This window comes from Strix uralensis, chromosome 2 (genome assembly GCF_047716275.1).
Source record: "Strix uralensis isolate ZFMK-TIS-50842 chromosome 2, bStrUra1, whole genome shotgun sequence".
Lineage (NCBI taxonomy): Eukaryota > Metazoa > Chordata > Aves > Strigiformes > Strigidae > Strix > Strix uralensis.
The window spans coordinates 45,630,242-45,647,660 of NC_133973.1; the positions used below are offsets into that span (position 1 = coordinate 45,630,242).

General features: G+C 35.1%; 1 protein-coding gene across 10 annotated transcripts in view; it reads left to right on the forward strand.

Moving 5' to 3' along the window:
- Positions 1-17,419, forward strand: part of DMD (dystrophin) — a 1,145,544-nt gene that overhangs the window by 851,031 nt on the left and 277,094 nt on the right. For all 10 annotated transcript variants that reach the window (XM_074858566.1, XM_074858564.1, XM_074858568.1 and 7 more), the window contains 2 exons: positions 1,650-1,861; positions 8,715-8,869. In XM_074858566.1, the coding sequence (XP_074714667.1) occupies positions 1,650-1,861; positions 8,715-8,869 (367 nt within the window). The remainder of the gene's footprint in view (positions 1-1,649; positions 1,862-8,714; positions 8,870-17,419) is intronic.

Here is a 17,419-nt window from a genome sequence, read left to right on the forward strand (position 1 = left end):
AATGAAACGATAACATACTGAATGTCTCAGAGTCTAAGAGGGAAGGAGCTTGAGTAGTTATTTGCAGGAAATAGGTGGCAGCTATTGCCCATGTGCCAGCAACACTGTGGAAAGTGTTTTGGCAGTCTTGGTCCCCTAGACCTCCAGCACAACCCTTGATCCACATGCTGTAGCCATAGCACAGAGATTTTACTTGAGCAGTTCAAGAACACTTCTGTTATTCACCCTTCCTGTAGACCACAATCTCTTTGTTGTTTCAAGTATACCCTGAAGCTTACATCAGAAATCCTCATCGAGATAGAGCACGGAAATAAGTTGTTGTTTTGTGACCTTTGTATACAGCTTTCTGAAATGAGGGGTTAGATTTGCTTCAGATTAAATTTAAGTATTTAGGCCCTAGGCTATTCTTGCTTGTCTCTGATTGTGCTTTGTTTTCCAGTTCTGTTTCTTCGGTTCCTTTTGATTTCCTTTGACTTGAACATGGTGCTATGTGTGCTTACTCACAGTTTTTCTCCCTAGTCTTGAGCAGGGGCTGCTGAAAGATTTTCTTCTCTTTCTCTAAACTTCAGCTGAGTCCATGGAAAGATCTTTATCCCTTCTGGAAGAAGGAATTACTCTAATAGGTAGAAGTCTCCTTTCCCTGCTGAAACATTTCTCATCCCTCTAGTCTTTAGCCTGCACCATTCTGGAATCAACCCTGCAGTGAGAGATGCAGTGTTGGAACTACTTCTCAATGATAATTTCAATTGCTTTCTGAGTACTCTAGGAATCTCTGTTCCCCTCCCTAAAAGGCCTGTGAATTTTCAGTGTAATGAGGCAGTCTTCAAGAAAATATTGAGAATGTAGTTACTGCTGACTAACCTCAGGGAATTAAAAACATATATATTTTAAAAAAGCTTATTTCTTCATGCAGTGCACAGATTTTACTGTTTGTGGAGTTTTGTTTTTTTGGTTTGTTTCTGGGCTTTTTTGGCCAAACTTTAGCTGCTTGGACGACTAGGTCTCCTGATGTTTTTATGCTACTGTGGACGAATCTGGTGCTGGATGCTAGCCAATGCTTATTATCAGTGATTTTAGTGATTATTAAGTTCCCACAAATCACATTTCTTTTAAATAGTGGATAAAGCTAATCATTATTTTATAATTAACAGGAACATATGAGAAAGTTTTTTAGACTTCAGTTTGTTAGCATTTGCCTTAATGAAAAAAGAAAATATAGCCATTAATTATATCTTGCAATAAGTCTTTAACTAATATTACTGAAGTCCCTAAAGAACTTGTTCTTTGGAAAATATTAAACCTTGTGTTGGTTTGGTAAAAATGAAAGATTATTGCCAATGCTTTTTCTCAAATGTGATCCTGTTTCATAATGCTTTTTGAGGTATGAACCTGGCATTTCTGGCTGCTTATGCATTAAAACACATGCTGTGTACCATAGTGTCATACTGTGTGACCCAGAACAGTTTATCTGTTCTTCTTTGTTAAACTAAACTTAGTTGTAATTGCAGTTTAAAAGTATAAGAGCACTCCAATATGGTCAGTTCTAGAAAGATTTAAATGTTATTTTTTACTCTCTTAAAAAAAAAAAAAAAGAAAAAGAAAAAGCTTTTAAGTGACTCAGCTTTTGTTTTTCTTTTGTGTTTCACCAGTTGAAAAGATACAAAGCCAGTGGGATGAAGTGCATGGACACCTCCAAAGCCGGAGACAGCAGCTTCATGAGATGTTAAAGGATTCATCACAATGGCTAGAAGCTAAGCAAGAAGCTGAACAGGTTCTTGAACAAGCAAAAGCTAAACCTGAATCATGGAAAGAAATTTCCTACACTGTGGAAGCCCTGAAAAAGCAGAACGCGGAGCTTAAGGTCACTACTGAGAATTAAAATATTTCTGCTAAAGTTAATTAGATTGTTAAAGAGAATGTCCGATATTGGACAGTGCACATTGAGAACAACCTTTTTATTCCTATTTTCCACAAAAAAAAATAGAAAGAAATTAACTTACAAAGTCTAAAATGTGTGTCACATAATCCTTGAATTAAATTGGTTTTAACTTATCAGTCATAACTGGCTGATCCTGCGGGAAGAATACGTACCTTTTCACACAAGTATTTCTCATGTCTTCTATTCAACAGCCTCAGCTGCACTGGTACAGCAGACTGGGAAATCCTATAGTACTGGTATGTCTGTCTGCACTGATAATGAAGCTGTATAGGTTGTCTGAAAGTAGTGTAGAACAGAAAAGGGAAAAAAAAAACCCTAAACCATAACAAACTATATGGAGGTTTTGAAAATCAAGCATTTTAGGTTTGCCACAGGATAATCTCACTGGGTTCAACCCTGGCAGAGGTATTAACTGCAAAAAACCTGAAATGGCTGCTCTTGTAATTTTCTCTCACGTATTGTCACATTCTAGGTGCTCAAATGTGCACCTCAGTTAACTTACGTAGCTGAGCTATATTTCAAGTAGCAATGCAAATATGCCTTAGCTGTTGCATCAGTTTTTAAGTTTGTTGTTATGGAAATGGTCATACTTTGGTGACATTCTTCATGAATAAATTTTGAGAACAGCTGTTTCAGATTAATAATATCTTATTTTCTGGTTGGCGAAAACCAACATTGAAACCAACCAATTGATCAGCCTCTTAAAGTGAGTCCTGCCTCCTTGTTAATGGAATGGTACATTTTAGTTATTTGGGAGAATAGTTACACAAATATTTTCTCATATGTTCTCCTCTCCTGCCTACCAGATTTTATTTGTTTTTTTAGTTCCTACCACTCAGCTCTTTGGTTAAAGACTTAGAACAGTCTTATTTGCACAGCTGAATGGTAATGAACTGCTGTGAAGTGTACTGGGGTGAGGTCCTCATCAACTGGCTTTGCTGCCAGAGAAAGTATGTGTATAACTGCATGATTGGTCTTCAGCTATCTCTATCATTGGTTAGTCATTGCCTTTCTGATATTTAGAAGTAGATACAAAATCTCCTGAGGTTTTTGCTTGTTTGTTGTTGGTTGTTTTTTTTTTTTTTTTTTGCTTGCCTGTAAGAAGCATAAAAACTTTCCTCAGCACATTGTTTTAGGGCTGAGGTGTGGGTAAATTTTCACATTTAAGATTATACCATAAGGGTCATTGCTTGGGAAGGATGGATTGTGGTAAACAAGGGCAATCACTCACGAAGGTATTGTAAAGAGTTACAGATTAAGTATACTACTGTCATTCAGTGTAGATGACTCCCATTCGTCACTGTCTTTCTGCAGAGATAGAGTTCTGGCTTCTGCCCAGTGTTTGGTTTAAAAAGAAAAAAGCTTCAACAAAGTCAGTGTCCCAGGTCTGCAAAGACTCAGTTAACAACAAAACAGTTCTGTGCAAACACAGTCTTACGTCATTGTATTGGAGTGTCTTATGTCTCAAACACAAATTATTTAACTAGGAAAATAATTGCAAATAATAGTTTGAGAAATGGATTTTGCATCCACTTTTATACAAGAATATATGAGGTTTAGGTGAGGTTCATCTAAGAATGTATGCTTTTTGAAAAACTTATGGGGTTTTTGGATCAACATTCTCCAAGTAGAGAACTAAGAATATGCCCTTCTTCTCCTCCATCCCCCAAATTATAGAGAAAGTATACTAGTATACTTATTCATAGAATATGTCTCTATGTATAAAGAGTTTTTGAAAGGATATCTGCAGATTCTTTTCACTCCTTCTTTAAAGAGATGAAGCACTTGGGCTATCAGTATCTTCAGCCATTCCCATCCCAGTCTGGTTTCAATGTGACATGTGGCAAGTTACAGACTTTAGTCTATAATTATAATTTCAGTGTCACAGCTTGTCCATCTTACTTTGCTGCGCCCATCAACAAGCTCTACTGTTCCATGGTTGTTTCCTTTCATTTCATTGATTTTTGTCTAGCCTTTCTCCCCCAAGTCTGGAAGAAATTAATCTCTGCTTTAGCGAAAGGGGGGTGGTGGTTCTTTTGTTTTTTCCTTCTTTTTTATTTTCTCATTCTTTTGTGCCAGCCTTCCTAGAGGAATTATCTTTGTCTGCCAGTACTTCCTATAGTGTCAAATCGCTCATGAAAGCTTCTCAGATGTGACAGCATCAGCTGTTGTGTTCATGCCTGAGATAAGGGGTCATGAATTCTAAGGAAAGTGGAAATATTTTTTGAGTTTAGCAGCTTTATATTTCTTCTGTATAGTATTATCTAAACTGAAGGACCTAGAAATACATCAAGTCCTCAAAATAAATGCTTTCCAGGATTCTGTGCCAAGCTCATATATTTTGATGTTGTTCCCTGAATATGTAGAGTAAGTATGCTGTCTTTTGGCTTGCTGTCAGACCGATGAAAATAAAGCTGCCATTTCCATTCATTTGTGTTGAGGGAAAGAGAGAGGTCAGTATGAGTCTTAAATAAATTCTTCAGACATATTCATTTTATCAGCTTTGTATCTCAACAGAGCTTGGTGTGAGAACGTAGTCACCAAGTGTTCTTTTGATTTGTTTGTTAAACGTTATAGGTCTGCCTAAAGACAGCTGAGCTAATGCAAAAGTTCCCCTCTGCTCTAAGTGAACTTTAAATCAGTGCTTGTGTTAATGTTTTTCTCTTAGTGCATCCTTACACATGAGTAGATGGTAAGTCAGCTCAGCAATACAAGTCTTTTGATTATTTATTTTTTACAGTGCCAGCATAAAACAAAAATCAGTAACTGGCTTGTATTTGGTCAATGATGTTTTTAATAGAATTTGGCACATTTGTTTCTGACATTTAAAAGAAAAGTAACCAGGTACCATATAGCTGATAATTAAAAAAATTATTTTGAATCAGAAATTAATTCAGAGCTAATTTGCTGAGGATTAAAGTATTTTTTCATGCTATTGTTTTTAGTTTGATATTTGAAAACTAAATTCTAAAGACTGGGGTTAGGTATGGAGAATCAGCATATGGGATTCTGGCCAATGAGAGTCTTTACCCATTAAAGCCCTGTTTGTTATTTTTTATTAAGTGATGACTGCAGATGGTTAACTCAACAGGCTGAAGGTTATAGGTTTATAAATAGTACACAGTCACACTTCAGCTCCTTTCCATCCCCAAGTCATCTGAACATCAGCTACTGTAAAACTAGTCTCTTCTTAATACAGTACTGAGCTTATGTTAAAGGAATAAACCTGCTAGGATTGCCCATTCACTCCTTGGCTCTCCTCTCTCCTCCCCCTGTACCAGTTTAGGCGGGATAGCCAAAAGGAAGAGGAGGAAGGATGGAGACAAGGTTTCCTTCCTTTCCTTCATTAACCACCTATTTCTTGTTAATCTAAATAGGAAATTAAATAGCAGCCTGATTACATCCCCTGCTGTGTTGGGACTCAGGAGGCCAGGTAATCTTCCACTGGCATAGCCTTGGGGGTGAACTTTATGCCCTGCATTTGTAGATAAGACTGAGGCTATCTTGCTTGCCTTTGTTATCTTCTTGCAGGGACATTAACATACTAGATAGTCTTTTGCCACTCCCTCTGTATCAACATAGGATGAAGTACAGTCTCAGCACTTTGTGGATTTTTATTATTCCACAGCTGACAGGATACTGCTTTGATTTTAATAAAACAATTAACAATTACGTTAATGTTATTGACTATGATGCAGATGCTGAAATAGAATTCCTTGATTAAAAAAATAATTAAGTATATGAATAAAGCATGCTATAGATATACAGAAAAAGGACAGAAAACCAGCTTGATTTTCCAGATTTGTGGTATATACACCTGCTCAGTGTGGGAATTTACATGCTCAGAACTGAATTATGTGGTATGTACATTTTGCTATATTTGAACTTTATTCATCACTTATTTTGTTCCACTGGGCAGTCCTGGGATAGAAGAAAGCCCAGCTCTAATTTTCTTACTTGTTTTTAATCAAAGATCCTTAATTACACAGATTTTCTTCCTAATAACATCAACTAGTGTCTGCTAATTAAAAATTAAAAAGGAATTTATACCTAAGTAATATGATAAATGCACAGCCTTAATTCTTTAAGCCTTTTAATAAACTCAGCAAATTCCAGTGATGACACAAACAAAACAAATAGAATGCTTTAAAAAATGTCAAAATGAAATTAAGGTAATGAAGCATTTTCATTAAAAAAACCTGAATATATGTTTAAGTAGCTAAAAGATAAATGAGACCTAAAAATGGAAAAGAGAAAAAAAATAATGCCAATAATTTAATACTAAAATATGTTTTATTGTCATGTAAGATAGGACAGAGTTAAAACATTTAGCACAACACTTTGTTGTCAGTGTCTGCACATAGAGCAAAGTTGAAGCAAGACATGCACTCCACAACGTTGTTGAAAAATTACATACCAATTTCCAGTAAAGTAGAAAATACAAATCGTTTCTGTCGGCAAAGCTCTCTATTCATCATTTCTTTCCTGAGTGATGATCTAGTGTTGTAATGTCAGGAAGTTAATGGATTAATGTTAAAGTTAATGGTCAGAACAACACTTTTCGAAATAATCTTATAATGGATCCTTCCATATTTTTATTATAAAACTGGGTTTGGAAGGTTTTATAAGGTCATTTATATTCACATGGGACTGAGCAAAAAGAACTTATTTTCAAAGTAAGGTTTATGTGCCATTAATTTACAATGCAGACAAAATGTTATGGTAACTTTTCTATGCAATGCAGTGAACAGTCAGTCTGCTGTGATTCTTTGGCTGGAAAAAAGTAACTGTGTGCATGCATAATTTTAAACAAAGAGAAAGGTAGACTATAATAAAGATGGATAGACTTAAATGTAGAATAGATACTTGCTATAAAATATCTACAAATCTGAAATTATAATTACTGTAGAATTTATTTTTTGTTGTTTTATGTATTTTATCATATTTTTAAAAATATTAACATTTATATATTTATTGTATCTAATCCTGGCAGGAAGGGAGCTCAATTGGCAGACTATTTCCAAAACAACCAGCTGCCTATATCTTCTCTAAAGGAATAGTAGTGATTTTTCACAAAATCATAACCTCTCCTGACTACATCAACATACTTAACACAGAGGAATGAGTTTAAAATTTGTTTAGGCAGCTTCAGTTTAAGTGAGTTTAATCATAACATGTTCAGATGGTTTTTGAGAGTGGGGGTTAGTAGCCACCTCCTAATGTTTGACTGGTAGAAATAGGATCCCTTGTTCAAAACAGATAATCAGGTTGCTATCTTAGTACCTGAGATTATCTGCTGCACAGTAATTGGGTGATCTGCCCTCTTATGAAGAAATAACACAGGAAAGAGAGGAAATACATGTTTTCAGTTTTAAATTACAGAGAGGACCTACAGATGTTGAAGAAGAGGTTAAGAATTTTGGGGAAAAACCAAAACCCCCAACAACTCCACCTGGACTCTATTCAAAGATCAGATATGTTTCAGTCCCAATCTTAATCAAAAACACTTTACAGACTTTCTGAGATGAAAACATAAGTGCACAAAATATTCAAAATCTATTTATTTTTACTTACTATTTAGACTCTTTAATCAGGGATTACATATTTAAATTCAGGTGTGTGTGAAAGTTCCTTATCTGAGTCAAAACAAGATTTAAAAAAGAATACTGCTTTGGGAGAATGAGAGGGAAGAAACTATTTTTTCTTTACAGACATTTCGTGATTTGTGTATTTAAGCACAACAATAAAGACAGTCAAACCTTACTGTTTGTTTTTTTGTAGATAGCTTCTAATATTTACATGCAATTTACTGTTTCTATTTATAAATACAAACTTTTGTCCTACTTGCATTGTCCCTTTGATTGGCTAGTTGTAGTCTTTGCCTGGTACAAAAGTACAAGTAGACCATCGATTATCCTTGTTCTTTCATTTTGTTGTTCTACATAATGTAACATAATTAAATATGCCACTTCAGTGCATTTATATGGAAATTTACTCTGAGAAAGAGACTAACAGGAAAGATGCATGGGAGCTAGTGGGAGCTGGTGGAATGAGCGTACAGGATTTCCTGACTTGTTTCTGTAGTGAGGCAGTTGGCCCCAGTGGGGAGGAGAGTGAAGAGGAGAAGAGAAAAAGGAGAGGAAACGGGGGAAAAAAAGAATGACCAAGATTTAAAAAGGTTTCTTAATACTAAGAACTACGAATTAACATTATAAAGATATTGATAAATTTACCAGTAGTATTTTGCTGTTCCAGCAGATGGCACTAATTACATAAACAATTTGCTGAAATAAGGTAAATTTAAAAAAGCACAAGTATTAATTGTCCAAATATCAGTATTATTTTACAGTATAAAAAAGAAAATTAGACAGAACATCTTATTTCACTATATTTTCCATCTCAGTATAATTCAACATCACAAATACTGATAGTTTGCATAGTGCATAATCCATCTATTTGTGTCTCAGAAAATAATAATCAACATTCTGATCAGTGTTTACCGATTTGAGCTGTCATGTTTTATCTGGCATTTAGGATTTGGTTGCTTGGTCTTCTCAGAGATTGAAGTAGTCCTATGGTCTTATGACTAGAAGAATGTAAACATTTAGAAAGACTTAGAAAGACTCTGACCTTAGTTACCAGTAAGTCTGAGGAAGTCCTTTTTTTTATATTGATGATATAAGTTGTTCATCTCCTTCTGTAGTAATCATACAATATGTGTGATCATTTTATGGTGATCTGAGGTTTATTCTTTTTCTTTCTCTTTTTACTTCAGCAATTTTCAAAAGAAATACGACAATGGCAAATAAATGTAGATGTGGCAAATGACATGGCACTTAAGCTGCTCCGTGATTATTCAGCAGATGACACCAGAAAAGTAGAACTGATGACAGATAACATTAATGCGACATGGGCTGCCATTAATAAGAGGTAGGATATGAATTCTGCAACTAGATTTGTTGTTAAACTTCATTAACATTCATTGTCCAGCTTTGGTTGGGGATTATAGAAGATGTAACTTTTGAAAATGACATGATTATAGTGAGAAAGGAAAGAATGATGATGACTCCTCTGTCATATGTTTTGGAAATATGTCTTTGGAATGCCATTTAATTATCTCAAATAAAATTTTGCCTCCTGCCAATTTTCCTCTGCTGTAACCAGTTTCCAACTAACTTTAGTTGATAGATTATATATTTTAAATATTTAAAATTAAGTTTTTCATATTTCTATGTACTATCTCCACATCACAATCACTATAGTGATTTTGACTCATAAACTGAATCTGAAAATGACAGACACATCCTATTGAAGCAGGTTCAAAGCAGAAATGTTATCCTGCACCTTTGAAGCAAATCTCTAGTCAATAAAGTTTTTTATTAGATCCTTGATCACATTCTTGATTATATTTCACAGTCTTGCAGTGTTTGATTTAGATACAAATTCCTTACTAAAAGCAATTTTTTCAGCTTGTCACCAAATTGTGAATCATCCAATACACAATCTATAAAATCAGAATATATTGCAGCATAAAAATTACTTTATAGTAGTAAAATAGTTTTAAATTATTGCACTTTAGATGAGATACGTAAAAATTAAATCAAAGTTTCTTTAATCAGTATCTTGAATTAAGTTTTACAGCTTATAACTGAAACTAGAAATGGATTAGATCTTAACATGTTTTTAATTAAAGTCTATGAACAAGGACAGAAAAGTCAGTTTAGTTAAATATACAATAAATTCAGGACATCCTCTTGCATAATGGCAGTTACTTAAACCACTGATGACTACAGAAATTTACTCCCATTTGTTTAATTTTTTTTTAATGAAGGTGATATTCACGTGAATGAATCACTTTAACAGCATTTTTTGTAAAACAGACTTGCCACTGACTTAAGATCCTGTTCAAATGAGAGAAGAGATGCTAAAAGAAAGCCACATAAGAATTTGAAAGCTTTTTTTCTTTAACAAGAACAATAACTAAACTGAGAAATTAGTATAAACTTTCAGTTAATATCTGCTTGCATTTTTCCTGTTATAGTAATAGGCATTTTAGCCTTAGTAGTAGTAGCCATATTTTTAAGAAAAAATGTTGTACTCTCTGTGGTCTGAGAAACAGTCTGGGGGGAACATCTGCTCCTGGATGAAAAAGGCTGGGTGCCTACTGCTCAAAACTATTCTCCATGAGTAGGTACAATCAGTAGCTCAAAAGGGTTAGATGGGAGTACCAAAGGAAATTGCTTTTGTCTGTGTGTAGAACTACAACCCCTGCTTGGTGAGATGGCTTTGTCATCCTGAAATTCAGGATACATCTGTAGCTGCTGTGGATGCTTAGGTAGCAATTTTAGTTAAGACTGCATCTTTAAATCTGTTAATGCTTCAAGCACAAACCCAGATGTGTCTGACATTGCCTAAATGTGAGAACTGCCATTGTTGCATGGATTTAGCCAAGTACTGGGCTAATCCAAGAGTGTAAATTCTTCAAGACGCACTCATTGCAAGCTTCTACAAAACCCAGGGACTTGTTCACAGCTCGTGTGTTAGATGAATTACTGTAGTAAATATGTCTTAGAAGAGAGCTGTTTAGGTGACTGAGTTGACATTTCCCATTAAGAAGTATAAGAAGATAGGATTAAGCTTGAACAGGTAACTGGAAAAATAGAATTTCCTAGGTTTTAATTTTATGACTTTACTACCTTTCTAATTTTTTTTTAATTCCGTGTTTTGTACATAATTTTTGTAAGACTTATGATTTAGGAACTTGAAAAAAAAGCATGCTTCAAACAGTAGTTGATAAGCTTCTCCAAGGGCTGTATCACATTTCTATCTGTCTTTTGTGAGACATTGATAAATACGGATGTACTAAGGCATCAAGTCAGCAAAAGACTTGTACTTGAAGATTTTCTGCACCTGTAGATTTTTCAGGTTTGTCTGAAGCTGTAGTCAGGCCTTTGATCATGGAGCAGCTCCTGAGTGAGGTCGTGAAAGAACCTCCTACATTTCTTTTGTTAAGCAGCTCTGTGGAAAGAGAAGATGGAGTCCAGGAGCCTTTGGATGACTTAAATGCCAGTTTGTTATGTTTTTTTGGGGTTGGGTTTCGTTTAGTTTGGTTTTTCCCTCTGTGCTTCAGTTTTCAGCACTGAGCAAAACAAATTGTTTTTTTATGGTTTTGGGGATCTTTTCAACTATAAGAGAATATTTACTCAGTAGAAAGGAGACACATGAACTGTTTGTCACAGGCTCCAAGAAAGGCTAGTTCTCCACTGAGATGGTATGCAATGATTTCAGATATATCCATGAGTGTTATTATCATCTAGACCATGAGTAAGTAGTGCTCTGGTGACCCAGTGACCTTGCAATGATGTAGAAATATATTCCAAATAATGGTCTTGACCATTTCTCCAGTATTTTAGAAGTAGTTTTATTACTGTTTATACATGTCTTGAGTGCCAAGAGGAAATATTGTGCTGAAGATTTTGGTTTCTTCTCCCTATCTCCTTAATTTAAATGGCCTAACTATTTTGTGAATGTTCGATTTTAAAAAGAAAAATTAAGAGTTGCCTACATTGTTTTGAACTGGTTTGAACCTGCCATTAATATCAGAATTGTGTGTCAGTGTAACAAATGTGAAACCTCCTTTTCCATGAACCAGGTTACTAAAACAACAGACAGGCAAGCAGCAGTAAAATTCCACTTTGCCTTTTAGTAATAGTTCAGCCAAAGCAAGTACTTCAGTCATTAAGGCAACATCTGCCAGCTTGTGTTTTGTTTTCCTTAAGTAGATTTGCAGCTGGTTGCTGTGTGTTTACCCTTTGCCTTACTGTTCTGTTTTATAACACTGAACTATAATGAATAACATTCTAACTCCTTTAACAGCCAAGTTGGTGAGTGCTTGATGGTTGCTTCACTTTTGTCACTCGCCACTTTTTAAATTTTATTTTTGTTGTTGATACTGCAAAGATACACTAAAAACCACATGAACTGATAATTTGGGCAAAAGCCAGAGTGACTTGTAAACAGGTCTCTTCCTCTTCTCTTTAGAAGTGTTGACTTTCCAAGAAATAACTATATTATTTAAGCTAAGGTGATTAAGGAGAAAGTGATCTTTATTGCTTGCATTTAGAAAAATAAATCTAACAGATGAACTAAAGTGTTCTCAAGAGAAAAAGATACAATGCAGGAAGCAGCTATTAGAAACTTACTATATATAAAAATGTTTGTTATGGTAGTATTACATTACTTCCTCCTTTTGTGGGCACTCATATTTTATGTGAATTATTATATAAAACATAAACACTTGCTTAAATTTGTTCCTTTCCTAGGAATCCACCAAATGTGTTTAAATTTCACTAACTTAAATATAAAGCTAAAAAGGGACTTAGATCTTGCTTAAATGTAGCATATATTATGACAGTAATTACATAACGTACTCTGAGAATTGATTAGGACTCCAACCCATCACTGCCTAACAGACATCTTCAAATATTGGCATTGCCCATCAGTTCCTATGCTCAAGTTCAAAGGAACTCAGGTTGCATGGTAGGTATTAAGAGCTTTCACTGCTCAAGATGCTTTTTTGGGCTCCTGAGACAAGATACAGGACACACACATCAGTCAAAACATAAAAAGTAACCTTTTTTCCCCACTGCAGGGTATAGGCAGTGAAGAATCAATATATCATTAGACTTTGTTGTTGTTGTTATTAGTTTAAGTTGTAGAGAGTTGGAGAGGGAGTGGCAAAGAGTTGAGATTCTAGACAATGTATTTGAAAGGTCTGAGATACTAACTCCCATATTTATGTAAGAATGGTGTTAATTCTCTAATGCAGCCAGCTGTGCAAACACCTTGAGTTTGCATGTCAGCTGGGCAGTATGAAATGCAAATGGCCAAACAAACTAAGAACATAAACAGTACAAAGTGTGATGCATATCTGTTTCCTACGTAAATGCATAATATAGCAGTAATTATAAGTGTGAAAAAGGTCATAATCTAGTTTTGGTCTTTGATCAGCAAACCTTTTCTTATCAGTGGTTGCTTGTTATAAAAATATGTCATAGTTTAAACCCGACTGGCAGCCAAACACCACACAGCCACTTGCTCACCCTCCCCAACCTGGGAAATGGGGTAGTAAATTGGAGGACTAAAGGGAGACTCATAGGTTGAGATAAAAACAGTTTAATAATTGAAATAAGATAAAACAATAACAATAATAGAAAGTACAAACAGGTAATGCACAATGTGATTGCTCACCACCTGCCAACCAATACCCAGCCCAGGCTAGCGATCCCAAAATATGAAGATCCTGCAATTGCAATCCCGGAAGAGAGAGAGAACTCCCTCCTTCCTGGCCGACCCTCCTTCATATACTGAGCATGACGTTACATGATATGGAATATTTTATTGGCCAATTTGGATCCATTGCTCTGGCTCTGCTCCCTCCCAGCTTCTTGTGCACCTGCACACAGGCAGGACATGGGGAGTTGGAGACACCTTGATCTCGTCACAACAACTGAAAACATCAGTGTGTTATCAACATTCTCCTCATACCAAATTCCATACTGAATCCAAAACACAGCACTATTCTAGCTACTAAGAAGAAAAATTAACTCAGTCCCAGCCAAAAATGGGACAAAATACAATCGTTAGAATGTAAACTTTATCTGTACATAATGTTTGTAAGTATGATTTTATTGCCTGCCAGAAAGAGCTTGACAATTCTGCTGGAGACAGGTGTTCTTAATAGACTGTACATGTCCTAACACTACTTTGCTTTATTGCACTTGTGGAAGTAATCACATCTGCATTACAGTTAAACTGCATTCTGGGTGAGAAAAACTGCAGTTAGATATCAGCAGCATCCAGGAGTATGAAGTATGTTAAGTTATACTGAAGATTCATAGTTGATTTCAGTAGATAGACCTTTCTGGGAGCCATCTCTGAAAAGCTTATTTGCTCATTTAGGCTTGGACTACTGACGTTGAGAAGGAAAGAATTTGCAATATGTTTTACTTTAAAGAACATTCCCATCTTCTAGGTTCTCCAAGCAAACTCAGCCTTGTCCTTTCCATTCTTCTGTTGCTTTGAAGGTTGGTTTGCATTCCTAAAATTGGTATAATTCCATGCGTATGAACAGCTATTATAGTTCTTTGTGCAGGCACACTTTCTCTGAGCACACTGAAACAGCTAGATTAAAAATGTAAGTGGCCGTGGGAACCTTGTTTATATGGGAAGCTTGTTTACACGTCTGTGCCTGCAGTTGTTGTCCTGGCTATAGAGCTGCATTTGTGTGGGTGTGAGCAAGAAATCATTGCAAATGTAAGACTTCAGATGAAGATGACAATGGTCAAATGTCATTTTCCAATGTAATTTTTTCTTCCCCCAAAGAAACCGTAGTATGATAATTTTTATTTTTATCATTATGTTGTGGTGATGTATTGATTGGTTTTTGAAATAATTTTGCCAGGCTCAGGAAAGTAGATATGTAGAGTGACTGCTCTTTTACAACCAATATGTCATGCTGAATCTTGTTATTTACACCATCTTAACAATAGATATCAATTTAAAATTACAAAGACTGCTGGAAAACATTGTAATTGTAGGGCAGTTACTTTGTTTTGTGAGAGATGTTAACACATGTCTATTTTTGTTGCCTCTTATTTAAAAAAGTAAATTTTCAGTATAGGTGTTTGTCACATGCAGTCACATGTCACATGTTGTCACATGTTTCAGTTCTGTAAGGACTTAAGTACTTAGTCAGTAGAACTATTCATGTTGAATGAAAGTGAGTCTCTGCAGTCTCAGGTATCCCACCCAAGATTATGTTATGGAGCAAATAATTTTATACATCAGCATGTTTTTCTGAAGAACTGATGTATCTCTGTTGACTGTTGAATAGGAGGGGAATCAAAGTTTTCAAAAAAACATTTAATCCAGAACTCTTCTGGAAAGTCAAGACAAAGGAGTACAAGAACCCTTTAATTTTCATAAAACTAATTTGTCTCACTTTGTCAGTACAGCACTCTATGCTTCTCAGAAGTTACTATTCAGCAGAGTTAGTAACACTGGCAAACTCTAAGGAAAAACTCTTTATTAGCTGCTTGTGATGCAAGAATGTTAAGGCTTTTGTGTTTAAAATATGGGTATCTTTGAAGTTTCCTAAGAGCTTTTTTCAAATAAAGGATTAAAGTATTTTTTGTTTTCTTTTACTAATTTTTTAAACAAAATAGCGCACCCTCAAAAAAGGACTATAAAAAGGGTGCAAATACTACTATGGCAATGTTTAGATGCTCTGAATTTAGTCTGAGATATTTGTTGGTTTATGTTTTAATTGGTTAAATGTCATCCCTTAACATATCCGTATTAAAAAGTACACCAAAAAGGCCATTTAGGGGAGAGGGATTGTTTTAAGATGATAGATAAAAGAGAGGTTACCTATTTGAAAGACATTCTACTAACTGCCTACACTCTCAAACAAATATTTATGTACAAAATATAATCTCAAACTTATCAGCAATGACATCAGTTAACATTGCTTTATTTTTCTTCCTAATGCCCCTAAGAATGATGAAATTTCAGCCACATATAGGAAAAAAATACAAAAAGACATAAATAAAAATGCCAGACGAGGCTCCTATAAATAGGAGATCTTGAAAGTCATCTTAGCTGCTTATATTCTAGTTTTCACCTTTGTTCTCCACTTAGCTGACTGTACTTTTTGTGCAGTACTGACAGGAGTATGTGGATCCAAGATGAGAAGTCAGCTGAGGGTACTGAATTATTTGTGATTTACTTTGTGAGAGCATAGTCTTGGATATGCAATGCTTTAAAAATGCTTGTAGGATGAGCTGAAAAAGCAGCGTTACCCAGAATATGGTGTGATTCATCATTTCCACCTTTGTGAACATATTCTTGTGATCTTTGAGAAACTCTTTTAGGATTAAAAAGGGAAAGAATTCTTGAGTTATTTCAGGAGAGGGTAACGTCAGTAATACAGTACTTGACTAAAAGGATCTCTGGACTCTTGTGACTACAGGGACATGTTTCTTAAAACTCTGTATCAGTGTGAATACACTTAATGTTCCCACCACTTGAATAGATACATCTGTAGGCTAGTACCTTTATCACTTCCAGAAAGGCAAAAGATCATCTGCAGGTCTGCTAAGTCCTTCCACAGACAAACAGAAATGACCTCAAAGAGAAAAGTGTTGTTGTTCTTAAATTAATTTTTTTTCAACTTGTCTGTCCCACAGGTGGCTTGCTGAGGTTTTTTTAAACACCATGAATTCAGCTGATTGATACTTTAGTGGTTTTGATTGTTAACTGTAATCTATATTTAAGGATTTCATTATAGAAAATTAAAAAGGACAACACTGGCATTTTGCAAAGAGGCCTTCAGCTTCATATACTGAGAGCAAATTAATAATTAAAGCTAAGCAGGAAAAGTGAAAGTAGAACATCTAGAAGACCATTCCTTACCGGTCAGAGAGTTGCTCTTTCCATTTTTTTTCTCACTCTTGATTTATATTTTGGTCTTGAATGAAATAGAATTCTGCTGCTTTGTTTGGATTTACTGTGTGTTAAATGCTGTTTATTCATTTTTGACAAAACTGAGAACAGTTCTCATGTTATAGTAAAATCCAACTAGACAAAATCATTAAATATTTTATGGCACAGAATTCTAAAGGGACTAACTTCAATCGTAGTCAAAGCTTAATACGGACATTTCAGAGAAACACTCCATTTGAGAAATCTCACTCTTTTGCATCCACGGGAGGTGCAGGAGGAGCAAGGTACTAAGGAAGACATAAGTAAGCCTGATTTTGTGAGAGAAAGAACAGAAATATCAATTTTTCTTCTTACTCCATTAGAAGATTGACAAGTGTGCTGTTTTTTTTCTTGAAGGTGAGAATTTCTGAAGTTATTAGAGAATTTTAGTCTCTATTTGAACAAGAACAGAAGCTAATGCCCTGTGCCCTGAAAGTCCAACCTTAAATATATTTCCTATTAGTCTGCAGATAAATTAACAAACTGTAGAAAACTGATCATTGCTCTCCTCCAGAGCTTATTGCAACAAATTAATGTCTTTCCTTTCCCCTCAATAGGCTTCTTATCAGGCTTCATGTCCTTTAAAATAAACAACTGAACAGAAATTAATAAAGCTGATGGGCTAGCAGAGTGCCAGCAAAAAGGAATTTGACCTTAGTTGTCTTTTTTTGTTTTCATTATTATTCTTGTCATAGCCTTGTTTTATTTTCCCTGGACTTTTTTTTTTTTTTTTTTTTTTTTTTCCAGCATTTCCTTGCTATTGCAAGCTTTGGTGCTTCATGATTGTTTAGCTTCTGATCAGCTTCTGTGTGGGAGGTGTAAGCTTCCCCTTACTGGCTTGTCAGTCAAGCTTGAAACTGAGAGTATAATTCAGTCTGCCTATTAAATTTTTAGTCTCTCTTTGGAAGTTACCAACAAATGTGTCAATTTGACAAC